The sequence below is a fragment of the Myotis myotis genome, unplaced genomic scaffold (assembly GCF_014108235.1).
Source record: "Myotis myotis isolate mMyoMyo1 unplaced genomic scaffold, mMyoMyo1.p scaffold_m19_p_7, whole genome shotgun sequence".
Taxonomy (NCBI): domain Eukaryota; kingdom Metazoa; phylum Chordata; class Mammalia; order Chiroptera; family Vespertilionidae; genus Myotis; species Myotis myotis.
This window is the reverse complement of record NW_023416379.1, coordinates 617,796-637,413: the sequence shown is the minus strand read 5'-3', so window position 1 is coordinate 637,413 and position 19,618 is coordinate 617,796. Positions and strand designations below refer to the sequence as shown.

The following is a 19,618-nucleotide window of genomic DNA, read 5'->3' as shown; positions in this document are numbered from 1 at the left end:
TCCGCCTTTGTCTCAGGGTGGGCCCCGGCTTTGCCGGCACGGCCCCTCCCCCACCCGGGGCTACAGCTTCGGATTAAACATCCGATTAAAGCCCAGATTTGGATGTTCTAGGTTTTGTGCCCCCTCCCCTGCCCCCCCCCCCCCCCCCCCCCCCCGGTCAATCGGTGCATTGTTCTTGCAAATCCTCGCTCCTGGTTGTCGGAGGAGCCAGGACTGGGCTTCTTCCTGTGAAGTCGTAGCCGGGGCTAAACTATTCCAGCAATGCCGTCTGCAATGGATCCCATCCAGCGTCTGCGTGCACACAGTTCTCCCGGATTCCACCGTCTCCACGCAGAGCCTGCGGCCTGTGCAGCCCCGTGGCCCCTGAAACACCCACAGCTTGACAGGGCGGCTCCACCCAGGCACTGCCCAGCCCCACCTGCGGGCCACCCACCGCGGCCTGCGGGGATGAACCTGTGCGAAGGCCATTTCTGGACGCTGTGGTGTCGCTGGCTGCCCCTGCCTGAGAGCCAGCAAGTTTGAGTGGCGACCTCTGGGCTGCACCAGGTGCAGTGAGAGTCCAGAGGTTGAAGAGGCGGGGTGGGGGGAGTAGGGGGCGTGGGGTGGGGGTGGGGAGGGGAAGGGAGGGGAGGGTGGCTGGGCTGACCTGGGTTTCTGGTTAATGCAGGTGGGAGACCCAGGCCGCAGGGGTGGGCCTGCAGGGACCAGGTCCAGGGAAGGGAGGAGGGTGCAGCGCACCTTGTGGTTGGGTCAGGGAGCTCTCCCAGACGTGCACGCGTGGTGTGTGCACGTGTGTGTAATGCGTGTGCGCACACATGTGTGCATCCATGCGTGTGCGTGTGCACCGCGCCGGGAAGGAGGCGCGCACACAGCACCCGGGGGTGGCCCCTGCGCCCCAGCGGCATCTGAGCAGAGCCGCGCGCTGCGGGCGCAGGAGGTGGGGCTCTGGGCTGGAGGGGAGGGCGGGGAGGGGCGGGAGGAGGGAGGAGGCAGGAGGCGCTGCAGTTATTTGACAGGAGCCAGGGCAGCCCTAAAGGACGCAGGACCTCTCCGTGCCGGGAGGGCAGCTGGTCGAGCCGGGCCGCCCAGAGCGGAGGGGAGACCGCCGCAGCCCAGCGCCAGGCTCCGGTCGCCGCCGCCGCGTGTCGCCGCTCCGGCCGCCCGCGCGCACCATGCTGCGGCCCCGGCTCTGCTGGCTGCCGCTGCTGCTCGCGGGGCTGCTGCCGCCGGCGCCCGCGCAGAAGTTCTCGGCGCTCACGGTGAGTCCCGGTCCCCGGAGCAGAGCAGGTGACCCCGGAGGCGGGGGGCCTCCTCCTGCCGGCGGGCTGGGCAGGTGGGACTTGGGCTGGCGGGTGCGCTCAGGGCGGGACTGCCGCCAGCTGCCAAGGGCGCCCTGGGGGCGGAAGGGGCGGGGGAGGGGGCGAGCTCCGGGGGACTGCGGGTCGGAGTGAGCTCCCCCACTTAGGGGTGTGCAGGGTCCCGCACGCCCGGCACAAGGTCTGGGATCGCCAGCGCCGCCCCACGGACTGTTCGAGGCGGACCCACCAGGGACGGGGTGCCCACTGGCCCCTGGAGCGCGCCTGTCCGCGGGCTCTGTGCATGGGTGCTGAGCTGGTTGGAGGGGCTGCGAGCCTTGGGCTCTCCTTGTCGCCCCCAAGGTTGGGGGGGCGCTTTCTGGAGACCCTCCTGTGTGGAGTTAGGAGAGCAGATGGCATGACAAATAGGGATCATTCGTCACTGGTGTAAACGGACAGAAGGGGGAGGGAGGAGTCCCTGCGCCCCTGGGGCCACTTCGCCCCACGGTCCTCCCCCCACTCCAGGCTGTGACCACGGCGTGTTTTTCTTTCTTAGCTGCAACTTCTAGGCCAAGGCCCTGGTCGACCCGCGCGGTGCCAAGTGCGGAGCTGTGTCCAGGGGCTGCGCCAAGCCACGGCCGCTGGCCCTGCTGAGCCTGCAGCCCCCAGCTCCGCAGACCTCGCGGCTGGCAGGGGCTGCGAGCCCATAATTAATGCAATCTGCAGCCGCGAAAACACGCCGCTTACATGTGTTCTGGAACAAGTGCTTGAGAAAACACGAAGGCAGGGAGCGCACCTCTGGTGGAGAGGGTGTACGCGGCCGGGACGTGCCCTCCGGCGTTCCCTGCATCAGAAATAGAGGCTGTGGTCCGTTCTGCTTTTCAGCAAAGGCGAGGCGCTCCTGCGAGCGTTCCCGGCAGCGGGAAGGCGTCAGCCGCTCCTGGTTCATACCTAAGATTCTTCTGGAGCCGCCTGGTCCCTGCCTGGTGTCTCCAGGGACTTGTCGACTGGAGGCTGTTCCGGAGGCTCGAAGGTTTTCACACACCAGCCTTCCCTGCAGATGCGTATCTCCCCGGAGGGGCCCACCCACCACCAGGCACTGCCTGTGTTCATGGGTATACACATGTGTACATACGTGTACACAAGATGCGCGCACACACATGAAAACAGACCCCCCATGGTGCATCCGAGGGTGAGACCAGTGCTCCACGAGACCCACGGTTCCGGCAGGGCCACGGCCGAGGGCGACCCGCCGTGGCCGCGGAGCTGGGAGCGGGCGAGGCAGCCTGTCACGGGCCCGCCGTGCTGGGGGGCCCGGCCGGGTGGTCCCGGAGGAGCAGCAGGACCCGTGCGGTTAGCTATTGGAACAATTTAAATCTCCGCAGATTTGCTTTCCTTCTCTCCCTCCCCTCTCCCGACTTAACCGTTTCCTCGCAGCCTCTGGTGCCTCGCCTGCGTCCGCGGCTCTCAGGGCCTCTGGCTGCAGCCACGCCAGCCACACGTGGGCTCCCGTTGCCAAGCCGACCTGGCGGGGTCCTGGGGCCTCCCTCACGGCACGGCCCAGAGGACGTGTGGCTTTAACACCACAACTTGCCAGTGAAAGCTGTGCTGCTCTTGCTCCAGGAGGGGAGTTTAAAGCCGTAAACTATTTGGCAGACGTTCCCCGCGCCCCCCCGCAGGACACCAGGAAGCCAGCGATGGGCTGGCGGAATGGGAGGTGCTGGTGTCTCTGTAGATGGCTTCCTGGGGTGCGGGGATCTCTTTGTTCCCGAGGAAGGCCCTCGCGCAGCCCTCACGTCTGGTCCTGCATAAATCAGAGGCCCGTCGGCTGCCCGAGGCTCCAGGAGGGGTGGCTGGGGTCCTCTCTCCGCTACCCTTACCTGAAGGGGACGCAGCAGCTCTGTCTGCTCAGCGCGCGTGAGGAGTAGAGATAGGGCTCTGATGTGCGTGGTACATAGTCCTTCTCCAGTTGACACGCATCCGACGCCCCCGGCCCTCGTCCCTCTGAGGTGTCATCCCCTCGCCCGCCGCCGGGTCGCGTGGGCCGGGAAGCAGCCGGGGCCTCCCCGCCGCACGTCCCCTGCGCCCGCGCTCTGCTCTCCTGTGTGGCCCCGTCGGGTGTCCGCTGTGGGGCTGGACGGCCCTCGCGTGCTCTGCCCCCGTTCGCCCGCTTCTTGCCTGGACACAGGCGCCTGCACGCGTGGCGTTTACAAGTTCCTGGGCCTGGCTGCTCAGGACACGCCTTCTCCCTGCTGCCCACTCGTGGGGGCAGGTGTGGCCAGAGGGCCACTGGGCTTTGTGCTCGAGACCAAGAGGATCTGCTTTGCTGGAGAACGGCCTTTTTTTATTCATTCTCCCTTTTGTGTGTTTCCTGATGACGTTCCGTGGCCTGGCCTGCGTCCTGTCCTCACAGACCTTGGCCTTGCCGCCCGCCAGCAGGTGGTGTGACGGAGTCCAGTCCGCCCTGACATGGGCCCCGCCGCCTCCCCTCCCTGAAGGGGGCCCCCGGCCAGGCTTCTCCGCTTCCCAGGGGAGGGCTGACGCTTCTCTTTAAATTTCTGTGCACGGCCGAGACCGGGAACACTTCCCAGTGTAAAGCATTGGCTGGGCAGACAGGCCACAGCTCTACACGGTCCCAGGTGCAGGCCTATGAGTTTGCCTAATGCCCTGCCGCTAGGCTCACACCTGAGTGAGTGTGTGTGTGTCCTGCCACTAGGCTCACACCTGAGTGAGTGTGTGTGTGTCCTGCCGCTAGGCTCACACCTGAGTGAGTGTGTCCTGTCGCTGGGCTCACACCTGAGTGTGCCCCGTGGGGTGGTGCCCAGAGGTGCTGGAGGGACCATGGCCGCGTGTGGAGCTGACCCTGCCTCTGTGCCCCACGTGAAGGCAGCGTTGGGGGAGCCCCCGGCTTTGCTCACAGCCCGTGAAGGCGGGCGCCCGGAGGGTTCCTGTGGGGACTGACGGGGCTCTGTCTGCTCATTGGCCCCCGCCCCCCCCACAGCGAGGCACGCGCTCTGGTGTGTCCACGTTCAAGGGAAGGGGAGCCGAGCCCCAGAGACCCCGCAGGAGCCCCGGCAGCAAGGTGGCCGGGTGCTTCCAGACCCCGGAAGCCGCTCTCCTTCCTGGGGGGGCGGGGGGGCATCCTGGCTCCACTCTCCTGTCACCTTTAGACTAGAACTGGGCACCCCTTTTCCATTCGGGACCCGTTGACCATGGTCGCCTTCCCACGTGGTCCCTCGGACGGGGAGGGCTCAGGACTGGCTGGTCTGGGGCGCGTGTGACAGGGGAGCAGCCCCCCTCCCCCCGTGTATTTGCCCTGAAAGAGCGGGAAGGAGGCGGGAAACAGCCCTGGCTCAGTTACAAGTTTCAGACGCTTCCCTGTCGGCGTGTCCGTGAGAAGACCTCCCGTGGACAAGCCGAGGACCAGCCCCGACCGCTCTCGCTCCGCCATCCTGGTGGGCGCTGCTCCCGCTCAGCGTGGGTCCCTCAGGAGCGACTGCGGCTTCTCCTCTCCCCTGCGCACACTGGGGGGGGGGCGTGGACGCCCCGGGAAGGCGGCTTTGTTCCCCAGCGCGAGATGGCCGGCCAGAGGGGCTACGGAGAAGGAACCCACGCCAATCAGGTTCCCCTTCCTGGCGGCTCGGGACCCCGACGTCTGGGCGGCCACTTTCCTTGTGACTTGAAGTCAAGACCCTCAATAAAACCTGAAGCCACTCCGGCCCGAACGAGGCTGCAGTCACGGCCGGATGGGCCCAAGGGTGCAGGGGCTGGGGCCACGGGGTCGGAGGGATCCTGTGCCCTCGCGAGCTTCCCTGCAGCCAGGGCTTCGGTGGGCCTGCTGTGGAGATGGGGTGTTGCCGTGTGGGCCAGGGCACATCTGTGTATTTTAGGATTGAAAGGTGCCCTGTCCACACGTACAGGACAGACGTGGATGTGGTTTCCAGGAGACGCTTGGAAGTAGGAAGGACTCAAGAGCAGGTTTTCTGCGTTCATGCAGGGGTGGGGCCTTGCCCTGCCAAGGGCCAGTGGATATCGATACCATCATTCGAGGGCCACACGAAAGGGTCAGCTTAATGACCAGCCTGCTCTACCTGGTCACTCACCCCTAATGCCTGGGCAGGGCCAGGCCCCAGGCTTCTGCGGGCCTTCTGCAGCTCACGGGCCGGATGTCCCCCACCCCGGGAATGTAAGAAATTAGACTGTCACCCAGATGCTTCCCCGAGCGACGGTGTGGGTTACGGGACAAGACTTCGTGGTGGACAGGCGTACGTCTTTGGAGGTTGAAGAGCAACCCATTGCACATTTTACCTGAAGCCCCCGGAGGAAAGATGTCAGGAAAGGAAGTTTAGTTTTACCCGGAGAAGGATTATTCTGAAAGTGAAAATAGCAGACATTCTCGTGTGATTTTGTAGCCCCAGGTTGGAGCGCCAAGAGCCAAGGTTTGTAATAAACCACAAACGGATAAAAGCAAAACGTCAGCTCGCATTTATTCTGTCCGGATGAAAAAGGAGGAATTGTACTTGGAAACTCGGATGCTGGAAGATCTGGCCAGATTTAGTTAGAACCCTCCACGCTGAGACCAGGATCACAGTCAGGCTGCGTGGCCTGGGACATCATGCAGCCGCCGCCCATGACGCTGGGAGGGGGGGCGGCCGAGGGAGCAGCCCTTCCTCCCTCCGGGATGGGTCTCCCTTCGTTAGTTTGGTCTTTCCCGGCGTCTCTTTCCGTCCTCTCTCGTTCTCTCTCCCACTTCTCCCGAATCGCATTCCTTCCGCGCTCCCGTGGTCCCCATGTGCTGACGCAGGGGCTCGCGACCTTCTCGCCCTTTAAATACAGCTCCTCATGTTGTGGTGACCCCCAACCATAAAATTATTTTCGTTGCTACTTCATCACTGTCATGTTGCTACTGTGATGAATCATCATGTAAATACCTGATATGCTGGATGGTCTTAGGCGACCCCTGTGAAAGGGTCGTTCGACCGCCAAAGGGGTCGCAACCCACAGGTTGAGAACCGCTGTGCTGACGGGTTCTGCATTGGCACCGGCGGCGGCCGTTCCAGAAGAGGTCTTTCAGTTTCTGTTCCTCCTCTGCTGCTTCCCCCTCTCCCTCCACTCCCACCCCGAGCGCCTTCGCCCGCCCCTCCGCCAGCTGCGCCCTGGTGGCCTGCGTTGCGGTGGGTGGGCCACACCGTCATTCGATCCCAGCGTCAGGTTACCGACCCCGTCCATTAGCCAGCCGTGCCCAGGGCAGATTTTATTCTGGGGGGACGAGTAAGCCAACTCGGAACGTTTGAGGTTGCTGGCAAGGAGTCCGCCAATAGTCATGATGCTTCGGAGAGCGTGAAGGGCTGCGGGTGAACATGAGCCGCGGTGGGTGTGATCGCGGGCCGAGCGCAGCGGTGGGCATCGTCGCGGGGCCCGCTCCTCTCTGGGTACCACAAGTTCGCTGAGTTTAGTGGCTTCTTAAAGAGCAAGCTCATCAGTTCGTTGGGGGGAAAGAAGCAGTAGTCTGTAGGTTGACCTTGTCTGAGTCGGGTGTCTATTTTTTAAGTATATTTTTGTTGATTTCAGAGAGGAGGGGAGAGAGAGAGAGAGAGAGAGAGAGAGAGAGAGAGAGAGAGAGAGAGACATCAATGATGAGAGAAAATCATGGATTGGCTGCCTCCTGCACGCCCCCCACTAGGGATCAAGCCTACAACCCGGGCAAGTGCCCTGACCGGGAATGGCACCGTGACCTCCTGGTTCACAGGTCGACGCTCAGCCCTGAGCCAGGCCAGCCGGGCTGTACCTGCTTCTCTAGCTCGTCCTCAGACGTGAGCGTGCACTCGCCTTTCTTCACCGCACTCGTCCGGTTTTCTGGTCACTAACCTTCGCTGCGGCAGGCTCACTCACCGAGTCCGCTTACTCTGCCCTGTGCTTTTATAACATGGAGGAAAGCGCGCCGATCAGAAGGGATCCACGGAGCCTGGGCGCCGCCCTGGCCGTGGCACAGTCACCCGCCCGCATGGCAGAGGCCGAACTGAAAGAAAGCGGCTTCCTGAGGTGCCGCCGGCCCTGGATGAGAACCACACCAGGTGCACGAGTCACAGGCCGCCGTCCGTGCCACGAGGAAGTGAACAAACCAGCACGTGTAAGATCAATCTCAAAACAGTGGCTTTTCCGGAGAAGCAGCTCTTCTCCTGCGTGCTGAGGGCTGGCAGGGCCCCGGCTGTGGATGGAGGCGATTGGAGGGCCGCCCGCAGCCGGTGCTGGGCTCAGGGTTCCGGCCGCGCTCCCTGCCCCTGGCGCCCTTTCTAGGAAACCCCGTGAACTCCAGGGCAGCCAGGTCACACGCTGAGCTTCCCCATCACACGTTCCTCCCCAAGAGCAGCCCCTTCATGTTAGTCGATCGTGGGAGGGACTGCCCTGCCTTCACGGCGAGGCCCCTGTCCAGCCCCATCTCCTCCTCTCAGGGCTCAGCACTGGGCGTGGCCCCAGCTTCCCTCCAGACACGAGCGTCCTCCATACACGGTCCTGGCTGCGCCCGTTAGAGGCTCATCGCGAGTGGGGGAGGGGTCCCTGGGGAAACACCTGAAGATGGGGTGTCACTCAAGACAGTAACCATCAGGTTTTGAGGATGGACAGAGACCACAGGCCACCGGCTGCCCCCCATTCACTGCCGGCAAAGGGGCGTGAGGAGGCCCCGCGGAGAGGCCATGAGCCGGGCGAGGCGGCTCCCATCAGGCCGAGGCTCCTACTCGGCTGCCCACAAGTCAAGGACTAGCTGTTCCTCGGCGTCTAGTGGGCACCTGAAGAGGAGCACCCTCGTCCGCAGGCAGGCCCTGTCCGGCCCCCTTCCCCACAGGCCGCTGTCCTCCGCCTGAGGGACTCTGGCCAAGAGCCTCCTTCCTCTCGGACACTCCCTGCCAGTGCTGCTGGGTCAGGGCGGCCCTCAGTCCTGGCCTCGGGCACCGGCGTGTGGCTGCCCCACGGCCCTGAGAGCTTCCTAAGCTGAGATCCAGGCGAGCCAGGCCAGATCCAGGCGAGCCAGGCCCCTGGGCAGCTGATCCGGACAAGCCAGGCCCCTGGGCAGCTGCTGCCTGAGGTCTCAGCCCAGCAGGGACGTGCGGTGCTGTTTCCAACCCCTTCACCCTGGGTGGGGCACCCCTTGAGGTGCGAACATCCTCGTCTTCTGCGACTGGGTGGCTGTAACACCCCTGAGGCCAGCCAGCCCCTCTCCCAGGAGAGGACACTCGGGTGAATCCACTCACTGCCCGACTGACCCTCCTGCCCCCACCTCCCCAGTCAGCAGCTTGGAAACCATCAATAAAATGCTGCATTGGGTCCGGCCGGCCTGGCTCAGGGGCTGAGCGTCCACCTGTGAACCAGGAGGTCAGGGTTCCATTCCTGGTCAGGGCACAGGCCCGGGTTGCAGGCTCCATCCCCAGTGTGGGGTGTGCAGGAGGCAGCCGGTTCATGATTCTCTCTCATCATTGATGTTTTTTTCTCTCTCTCTCCCTCTCCCTTCCTCTGAAATCAAAAAAATTATATTTAAAAAATAGACATAAATAAAATAAATGCTGCATTCAACTCCCAAGTACATGTTACTGTGAATCGCGGTTTAAAGGCTTTCCGCCAACCCAGTGATAGACATTTGGTGTTCCAGCCCCCTCCTGCCCTGGGGCGCAGGCCCTGCCGGGACACACACCTCCTCCCAAGGACAGGGCGCTGTGGCTGGGACGGGCTTGCCCTCCTCTCCCAAGCGGCGCGCCTGCGCCCTGTGCTCCCACGATGGTATCTCCCCTGCCCTCGCACCTGCCGGCGGCGGGTGGTGTCGTGGGCGGGTGTGGCTGGGGTTGCGGAGGCACCTGGGGGTAAGGAAGGTGAGCAAGGCTCCAACCTGAACCTACACGCCTGAGCCGTGCCGCTGCCCCCGGTCCTGACGTGCTCGTGCGATCAGCCTTCATTCTTACAAGATTGATCTCATCAGGGGGTTGCCAGGGACAGAGCCTGCCTCCCATTCAGAGATAGAATCTGGGTGGGGCCGCGGGTCCCGCTCTGCTCTCCTGGCGGCTCTCCCACCTGGACGCCCCTGAGCACAGGTGCGGAGGCCTAGCCAGGGGGGCGAGGGGGCGCCCCCTCCTGGGTGGGGACTGTGGGAGACCACCGGAGGGCGCCCGAGAGCGGCCGGCCCCTCCTTGGGGGACAGGGGCTCCAGGGAGGGGTTCAGGGTCAGGGCCCCAAGCCAGGCTCCTGCCACCTCGGAGACAAAAAGGGCCCCGCCTGTGCCACTCAGCGTGGGTTCGGCACCATACGGACTCCCGGCTTTAAAGACGTGACTCTGGCGCCAAGATGCTAAATTGGGAAGGGAAACTGGGGACACTCCACTCCCAGTGCCTCGATGTGGAAGCCCGGGGTGCAAGGGCCATCAGGGCTGGGGCTCAGCCGGGGAGAGAGCTGGGACCTGTGGAGTGACCGCGGCCAGCAGCTCTGCGGGAGGCGTGGCTTCCTGTGTGTCTGCGGAAGGCACCGTATTCCAGCCACTCCAGACGGAGGGCCGCCAACACGGCACGTCACGAGGCGTTTCACGGACGGAACGCGGCAGCCCCTCTTTCTGAGCCGTTCCCACATCCTCACCCCCCAGCACGGGAGGGGCCCGGGGGGGGGGGGTCACGGCCGGCTCCCAGGAAGTAGGTAAACAAAGTCACATCCTTCCCTCGGGCATCTGCACTGCTCACAGGGGCCAGGGGACATCAGGGGAGGGACATGGGATCTCTGGGTGCTGGGGCAGCTGGGGGGGTTCCGCCAGAGAGCATCTGGGGAGGGAGGAGTCTCCTGAGGGTGCTGGCGGGTGTGGGGGTGAAGGGCTAAGGGCAGGTAGGCGGGCATCCAGGGGGGCCTCCCAGGTGTCAGAACAGGGGACAGGCTCCTGGTGCAGCTGTGATGTGGGGGTACAGACAGGCTCCTGGTGCAGCCGTGATGTGGGGGTGCAGACAGGCTCCTGGTGCAGCTGTATGTGGGGGTACAGACAGGCTCCTGGTGCAGCTGTGATGTAGGGGTACAGACAGGCTCCTGGTGCAGCTGTGATGTGGGGGTACAGACAGGCCTGGTGCAACTGTGATGTGGGGGTGCAGACAGGCCTGGTGCAGCCATGATGTGGGGGTGCAGACAGGCTCCTGGTGCAGCTGTATATGGGGGTGCAGACAGGCCTGGTGCAGCCGTGATGTGGGGGTGCAGACAGGCACCGGTGCAGCCGTGATGGGGGCGTGCAGACAGGCCACTAGTGTAGGGACAGAGGGGCTGCTTTCCCTGGACCCGTGTGGGCTGCAGATGTTGGGCCTCGTCTGTGAGTTTCTTTGAAATCAGAGCATTAAATACAAACCTGGTAACAGACTCACGTCCTCCTCGTCTCCTGGTGTTTCTCTGAGAGTCAGGGCGGCGGAGCACAGGGGCGGCCGGACGGTCGCGCGGCAGCTGCGGTGTCGGCTGAGCCGGGGGTTTGCCCTTGTGGGCGGCTGGCCTGGCCCCCGCCTGGTCTCCGCCTGGGAGTGTCTGCGTCCCACTCCAAACACTCACTCCCTGCGACGGCTGCCGCCCGGCATCGCACGGAGCTACCGGGCAGAAGCAGGTGAAATTGTGCCGGTTTCCTGGTCACAGGGGTCGGCCCTCGGACTTGCTGGTGTCCCGGCTGGAGGGTGAGTGGCTAGTTGTGGGGTCAAAGGGTCCCTGGAGACAGCATCTGCAAAACCCCAACCCCCCGGGAAGACGCGGGAACAGGACGCAGCGGGCAGCTGGGAGGAGGCTCCTGTGGTGGCTGTACCGGAAGCGAGGTGGTGCTCGGGGACCCCAGCCAGTGCCTCGCGTCCCCCTCTGCGAGCTGAGCTGCGGGGTGCGGGGCCCTCCCAGCGGGGAGCACAGCCCGCGGGCGTGTCTGCTGGGACCCAGTCCAGCGCGGGGATGCGAATGCGGCCGCGTGGGCCATGCTGGGGGGTGTGGGGCCTGGGGCTGGATTCTGAGCGCTGAGTCACTGGACCCTTGGACAGCTGGTCCCACACGTGTCCCTCCTGCATGCGGTGGCTAGAGCCGCCCAGCTCATCACCGGGTGAAGCTGGCTCGTGCTCCACGTGAGCCCAGGAGGCGCGGGGGCAGCACGGAAGGGCCCCGGCAGTGGCTGTGGCCCGTCCAGGGCCAGTCCTCCCCACCAGCAGCCTGTCTGCGCCCCCACATCACAGCTGCACCAGGAGCCTGTCTGCACCCCCACATCACAGCTGCACCAGGAGCCTGTCTGCACCCCCACATCACAGCTGCACCAGGAGCCTGTCTGTACCCCCACATCACAGCTGCACCAGGAGCCTGTCTGCACCCCCACATCACAGCTGCACCAGGAGCCTGTCTGCACCCCCACATTACAGCTGCACCAGGAGCCTGTCTGCACCCCCACATCATGGCTGTACCAGACCTCTTGGCAGTGGCTGTGGCCGGTCCAGGGCCAGTCCTCCCTGATGCTGGACCTCCTTGGCAGTGGGCCCGTGTGGACAGGGCAGGTTGGGGTCCCTCCCACACCCATGCCCTTGGGCTGCGGCCTGGCTCCCTGCCAGCGCTGCTCCAGTTCACGGGGACTTTGGGAGGCGGGTCCCCTGGGCCCTGCACCGTGGCTTTAGTGCACTGCGCCCTTCACGGGGCGCACCAGGGAGCGCCCGGCTTTCAAAGGCTCCCAGCAGGGGACGTGGGGGAGGGGGACATGGAGGGAGGGACCGGGATGTGGGGGAAGGCTCGCTGGGTTTCAGGAGGGAGCCTTAGGATTTGGGGCGCTGCTACTGTCCACGGGGCGGGGGGGGGGGGAGGGTGTCTTCCGTCCAGGCAGGTGAGCCGCGTGGGGAGGCAGCTGCTCTCGGTGGGTGGGCCAGGGAGGGAGAGGGTGGGGGCTCGCGCCCACGTGGGGGAGGCCCGGCTTGAGCTGTGTGTGAGGCGGGGAGCAGGCCTGACCGTCCTATTTCTGCCGGTGAGATGCACAGGGAAGGAAAAATAAAGCCAGGGCAGCAGGAACCCCGGCAGGGCCAGGGGCAGTGCGCACACGTGGGAAACACTGTTCCCCGGCCTCACGCCGGTCTGCTCATCCCTGCTGGCAGCACGGAGCCCAGCAGGGCCCGGCCCGGGGTCCCGGTCCTCCCGAGACCTCCACGCTGCCGTCCGACCTGGCGGGCCCTGTCTCTGGCTCCCACAGGTGTCCAGATGTGTAAACACGAGCGAAAGCCCAGGGCAGCCTCGGGGTGCAGTCCCCCCTCTTCGCTCAGGAATCCCGGCTGCAGAGCACCCGGCACCCCTGGCCCCTGCGCAGCCACCGTCCGGGGCGGGTCCCGGAGCCGAGGGTGGGCGGCTGACGGTGGTGACAGGTGGCGCTCGCGTGGCGCTCGCTGAGCTGTAATGACTTAATCCGTGTTCTGCCTCTGGGCCGCCTGGTAATTACAGTGACCTGAGCGTCACGGCTAAACACGCGCGTGCCAGCTTCTAACCACACGCACGTGGCGGCGGTCCTTGGGGCCGGCAGAGGGGCGACGACACGCCTCAGCCACCGGCCCCAGCGCTGGGGGGGAGGGGGGGCGAGAGCCTCTCCGCGGGTCCTGCGCCTGCCGGGGCCGGACTGTCAGGGTGAGAGTCTGAGGCCGCCCAGGCCCCGTGCAAAGGGCCCTTTGCTGTTTGGGCAGCAGAGACCTGAGGGTCAGGTGTGCAAGGCAGCTCCTCTGGGCAGCAGCTTGGCTCTGTTAATTTTTTATTTTAAAAAATATATTTTTATTGATTTTTTTAGAGCGAGGAAGGGGGAGAGAGAGAGGTAGAAACATTTGTGATGAGAGAGAATCACTGATCGACCCGCTGCCTCCTGCACGCCCCCCACTGGGGATGGAGCCCACAACTGGGCCTGTGCCCTGACCGACTCGAACCCTGACCTCCTGGTTCATAGGTCGCCGCTCAACCACTGAGCCACGCGGGCTGGGCTCAGCTCCATTTAAAGTCAGCGTGGGTTTGCAAATGAGGAACTCAACCGCGACTCGAGCCTCAGGGACCCCGATGTCGAGCCAGAGGCCCCTGGATTCGTGGGCTGGGATTCCTCAGGGACAGGAAGGGCAGCCCGGGACAGCCTGGACCGGAACCACCGGCTGCATCTGGAGGGAACGTTCTGGAAACAGATACGATCTTCCAGTTAGTCACCCCTGGGAGGCGGCACTGTGAGCTCACCTCCGAGGAAGGAACACGGGACGTGCTGTCGCGGGCGCCCCAGGCGGGTGGAGGGCTGTGTTTCGTGGGGGAGGCCCGGGTGCTGGGCCCGGGTCAGGGCGGGGATGTTGGCTGATGTTTCTCCCTCGTCTCGTCTCTGAATCACATCCGCCCCGGGGCTGGCGTTTCTGTCATCTTGACTCACCCACGCTCCTCTCGCTGAAAACTTGAATGGGTTTAAATACATTTTGATTTATTGTCAATAAGGTGAAGTTCACTTTGATTGACTGATACTCCAGATTTCTCAGACTTACATGCACCCTCGCATGAAGGTTAACGTGTGAGGATGTGTACCCCTGGGAGTCGAGGGGTTTGCAGGGCTGCAGGGCCTCTCAGTCCATGGGAAGCCCGAGCCGGGCAGCAGGCAGCGGGCGCGCCGCCCACGTGGCCACCAGACTCCTGCCACCCTCCTCTGCTCACTCCATGTTTAAAGGGCATTTAAAAAATATTCCTGCCGAAACCGGTTTGGCTCGGTGGATAGAGCGTCGGCCTGCGGACTGAAAGGTCCCAGGTTCAATTCCGGTCAAGGGCATGTACCTGGGTTGCGGGCACATCCCCAGTAGGAGATGTGCAGGAGGCAGCTGATCGATGTTTCTCTCTCATCGATGTTTCTAACTCTCTATCTCTCTCCCTTCCTCTCTGTGAAAAATCAATAAAATATATTTTTTTAAAAAATAAATAAATAAAAAAATATATATATTCCTATATAATAAAGGGCAATATGCAAATCGACCGAACAGCGGAACAACCGATCGCTATGATGCGCACTGACCGCCAGGGGGCAGACGCTCAATGCAGGAGCTGCCCCCTGGTGGTCAGTGCGCTCCCATAGGGAGAGCGTCGCTCAGCCACAAGCCCAGCTGATGGCTGGCAAGCACAGCGGGGTCCTCCACAGCAGTGATAAGGCTGTCAGACTGCGGTTTAGGCCTGCTCCCCAGGCGGGCCTAAGCCATCAGTCGGACATCCCCTGAGGGCTCCCAGACTGCTAAAGGGTGCACTGGGGATCGAGCCCGCAACCCGGGCATGTGCCCTGACCGGGCAGTAAGTTGTGACCTCCTGGTTCACGAGTCGATGCTCAATCAGTGAGCCACACTGGCCGGGATTAAAGGGCATTTAATGCCCGATTTCAACAACACGATTTCCGCATCCAGCCCTCTGTGATGTCTCACATTTATTATTTTGGCTGGACCATGTTAGTAGACACCAGCATCCCTTTTTAAAATTAAAGATGCAAAATATGGCGAGTGTCGCTGTGGGCGTCCGTGGCTCAGACGCTGCTGATTGAGAACCGTGGTGGTGGGAGCCCTGCGGGTGCCGGCAGGAGACCCCGGGGCCCTGGCTGCCGACTCCGCCAGGCGGGGGGCCCGGGGGTCAGGCCTGGGTTGCTCAGGCTGTGTCCCTGGATTTCCCATCTCCTCCTCTGGTAACCGCTCGGGGCCGCCCCGTAGCGTCCCTTCTGCAGTGATGAGCTGTCATTGCCTCGCGGCCCAGATCTGCCGAGGCTGCGGTCCAGCGCCATTTCCGGCGAATTATTTCCGCCGTGGAGGGCGAGACGGGAAGGAGCAGGACCCTGTGGGATCATTAGCAGGTGATGGGCTCGGCAGGAATCCCCGTCATGAGTGTTCCGCTCGTTTCCCGTGTCCCTCACACGCCCTCTGCACGCGGTGCAGGAAGCGGGAGCCACGTGCGTCGGTCGTGATGCTCCCGCTCCTCCGGCCACGCCTTTAGGTGTTTAGTACTGAGCTTGTGGGCCATGACGCCCAGAGTGCCTGAGGGCTGTGCCGGCGACGCCACCCGCCCTCCCAGGAGCAGCGTCTGGGGCAGTCGTGTGCTAAAGAGGAACGAGAGCATCAAACACCAGAGCGGGGAATCCAAGTCAAGCCACGTGTGACCGGACGCCCGAGGGCACCTCGCCAGCCCCAGGTGAAATAAACGGCTGCGTGGGAGAACTAAGATGGCGGCATAGGTAAACACCGGGAAATTATTGCCTCACACAACAATTGAAAATTACCCCAAAGGACTGAGCAAACATCATCCAGAACAACAGGAAGGCTGGCTGAGTGTAAATTCCACAACTAGAAGGAAAGAAAAGCACGCTGAGAGCCAGAGGCGCTGCGGAGGTGAAGTGCAGAGGTACGGCGGCTCAGGCGCGAGGAAAGGGGGTGGCGCCTGAGGACGCGGCTGACTTTTTGAGTCACAAGCTCCTGACTGCTCTGAACTCCGGTTCCGGGAAGTCTCTGGGGACCCAGGACTCATACGGGGAGAGGCTGGTCTGTCCGGCAGCGGGCGAACTTGAAGGCGGCTTTCACTCAGAGGTGCTTGCAGCCGTTACCGGAACACTGAGACGCGCGACTCCGGGCGGAGAATCGGCCATGGCTGCTTTCTCCGCCCTCTGACTCCCTGAGACCCCGCCCCACCCAGGCTGCGGCAGAGGCTTTTGCATGTGAATGTACCTAACTGCAGCCGAACCAGGCAGACCTGGAACTTCCAAGAGAAGGCCCAAGGCCCCGCAGCGGCTTGCATTGCTTCACAGCTGAGCCTCTTCGTAGCTCCTGCTGTGTGGCCTCAGGCAGAGGCTGAATTAGCACCTCCTTAGATCCAGGAGCCACTGTACCCAGTGGTCAGAGGGGGTCCATCCAGACTGCAACTCCTCAGATCCATAAGGGACGCACTCAGGGAGCAGACTCAGTGAGCACCAAAGCCCCACTGAAGCAAGTCTTGCCCCAGAAGGGTGTCTTCAGCACAGAAGTTCTCCCACTTTAGACACAGCTGATTCTCACAGCCAATTGGCCTGGAGGTCAATTCCTCCCAGTGATTCTACAACAACCAAGGCACCAAGAGTGCACCAAGAGTGTCCACCCCAGGTAACTGGGGAGGCTGAGCTACTGGGCCCTACAGGACACCTGGCGCACAGGGCCACTCTATCAACACAGGGAAGCTGCCAAAATGCGGAGACAAAGAAACAGGTCACAAATGGCAGAAATAGAGGAAAGCAAACGATTGGATATAGAGTTTAAGGCCACGGTTATAAGGTTTTTCAAGAATTTTATGGAAACCGCCGATAAATTTAATGAATCCCTCAATAAGTATAGGGAGACCATGGAGGACATGAAAAAGGACCAACTAGAAATTAAGCATACACTGACTGAAATAAAGAATAATTTACAGAGATCCAGCAGCAGACAAGAGGATCCCAAGAATCAAGTCAAAGATTTGAAATACAAAGAAACAAAAAATACCCAACTGAAAAAGAAAAAAGAAAAGAGATTCCAAAAATATGAAGATAGTGTAAGGAACCTCTGGGACAACTTCAAGCGTACCAACATCAGAATTATAGGGGTACCAGAAGAAGAGAGAGGGCAAGATATTGAAAACCTTTTTGAAGAAATAATGACAGAAAACTTCCCCTACCTGGTGAAAGAAATGGACTTACAAGTCCAGGAAGCGCAGAGAACCCCAAACAAAAGGAATCCAAGGAGGACCACACCAAGACACATCATAATTAAAATGCCAAGAGCAAAAGATAAAGAGAGAATCTTAAAAGCAGCAAGAGAAAGACAGTCAGTTACCTACAAGGGAGTACCCATACGACTGTCAGCTGATTTCTCAACAGAAACCATGCAGGCCAGAAGAGACTGGCAAGAAATATTCAAAGTGATGAATAGCAAGAACCTGCAACCAAGATTACTTTATCCAGCAAAGCTATCATTCCAGAATAGAAGGTCAGATAAAGAGCTTCACGGATAAGAAAAAGCTAAAGGAGTTCATCACCACCAAACCAGCATTATATGAAATGCTGAAAGGTATTCTTTAAGAAGAGGAAGAAGAAAAAGGAACTCTTACCATTTGCCACAGCAGGGATGGAACTTGAGAGCGGATAAATACCACAGGATCTCACTCATTTGTGGAATATAATGAACAACATAAGCTGATGAACAAGGACTGATCCAGAGACCGAGAGGCATTGATTGGACTGTTGGGACTTGGAGGGAAGGTAGGGGAGGGTGGGGGTAAGGGGGAAATATCAACCAAAGGACTTATATGCAAGCATATAGGCCTAATCAATGGACATGGACAACGGGGGGGTGAGGGCATGAGCGGGGGTGGGGGGGGGTGGGGGGTAGAGGGTAACGTGGGGACAAGGACACATATGTAATATCTTAATCAATAAAAAAATATATTAAAAAAAAAAAAAAAGAAATAAACGGCTGCGTGTCCCCGGGACGCGTGGGCGTGGCCAGGACGGCGTCCCACCCAGGCCAGGGCAGCGTCGCCGCGGGCCGTGGGCCGGACAGATGACAGCAGACATGGCACATCCCTAAGCTGCATCTGCTCATGGAAAATACCTGATTTTAAATACATTCTGTTCCTCAAAAGTGGCCTTTCTCAGTGACCTGGGTCTGGTCGGTGCTGAATGTCTTGGGGGGAGGCAGCCAGCACCCATCAGAGCTGCCGCCGCGCTGGCCTCCCTCCGAACCCGGTCAGGACCCACAGATGGAGCCCAAATAGGCTCTTTTAAAGCCGGTTCTGCTCGGCCGATGTGGTTCAGTGACTGAGCGTCGACCGACCTACGAAGCAAGAAGTCACGGTTTGATTCCCCCAGGGCACAGGCCCGGGTTGCAGGCTCGATCCCCAGTGGGGGGCGTGCAGGAGGCAGCGATCCATGATTCTCTCTCCCTTTCTCTCTGAAATCAATAAAAACATATTTAAAAAAGGAAGGCTAAGCTGTCGGAGGTGGAGATGTGTTCCGAGGTGACCTCAGTGAAGGATCCTGACCTGAGTGCCGGTCTTTCTTGGTGTAAATCTCTTAGGTGCAGCGGCTCTCAACCTCTGGCCCTTAACACAGCTCCTCACGTGGTGACCCCCAACCATAAAACCATTTTCACTGCTACTTCATCACTGTCATGTTGCTACTGTGATGAATCGTCATGTAAATATCTGATCTGCAGATTGGTCTTAGGCGACCCCTGTGAAAGGGTCGTTCGACCGCCAAAGGGGTCGCGACCCACAGGTTGAGAACCGCTGCTCTAGAGGGAGGGACGATTCCCGGAGCCTCAGGGCAGCTCCTCAGAAATGAGGCTCCGAATGTGAAGACCGCGCCATCGCGGGGGACACGTCCCTGCAGCATCACCACTTACACGCATGTCAGTTTGACGTGTTAATACCAAATGTTTGGGATAGTGGTGATACCAGTCGGTTAAAATGAGCTTAGACGGGAGTTGGTCATGTGGGTATAATCCCCCAGGAAGGTGTGTGAGCCCTGAAGCCCTCCTTCCTGTGGGGTGGCAGGTGGGGTGGCAGGTGGGGTGACGGGTGGGGAACCGATTTCGCTGCCTGTTCCCTGGCTCTTTCCTGGTGTCCCCGTCCCCGTGGCCGCCGTGTCCGTTGGTTCTCGCCATTTGGGAGTTTTGACGTGAACCCCTAGAGTTGCTGCTCACAGCACGTACGTGCATCCTGTGCGTAGCCGTGATTTCTGCGTGTCAGAGCGTGGACTCCGTGAGTTTGGAATACCAGGTGGTGGGGTCGTTCTGACGCCTGGAACCGTCCAAACGGAAGTGCTGCCTGCGTTCCCATCCCCGCCCCCCGGCCTGGGCGGAGTCCTGGCGTGTGTGTGTGTGTGTGTGTGTGTGTGTGTGTGTGTGAAGTGGAGGTGCCGGATGTCATCACGGGTCCTGCCCCCCGATGCTGAGTGAGTTCTTTACGAAACAGCGCGGTCGGGGTGTGGAGCCGGGGGCCGGGTCCGTGGGCGGGGGCGTCGTGGGACCCGCCTCGCACTCCGATGGGGTTCAGGCTGCGGACGGGGTGCTAATCCACTGAGCAGAGGAGGAAAGGTGGGCCAGGTCCCCTCTTCCCGCGGCTGCTCCTCTGGACGCCAGGCCTCGCCGCCGTTTCTCAGCACCTCCTGCGGCTCTCCCGGGCCAGAGCCCACTGCCCTCTGGGTGACAAAGACCTGGACGTGGCCTCTGGTCCCCCATCGCTGTCAGGGACGGGGCACTGTGAGTCCCTGGGAGTGGCAGTGTCTTGTCTGCTTATGACTCACCTGGGTTTCTGGGCCGGGGAGTCCCAGACTG

General features: G+C 61.5%; 1 protein-coding gene across 4 annotated transcripts in view; it reads left to right on the top strand.

Moving 5' to 3' along the window:
* Positions 1 to 1,002: 1,002 nt before the first annotated feature.
* Positions 1,003 to 19,618, top strand: part of SMOC2 (SPARC related modular calcium binding 2) — a 73,650-nt gene continuing 55,034 nt past the window's right edge. For 2 of the 4 annotated variants that reach the window (XM_036317512.1, XM_036317510.1), the window contains exon 1: positions 1,004 to 1,259. In XM_036317512.1, the coding sequence (XP_036173405.1) occupies positions 1,173 to 1,259 (87 nt within the window). In that variant the 5' untranslated portion in view covers positions 1,004 to 1,172. Of the gene's footprint in view, positions 1,260 to 19,618 lie in introns of all 4 variants that reach the window. The other 2 variants (XM_036317513.1, XM_036317511.1) reach the window with 2 other exon arrangements.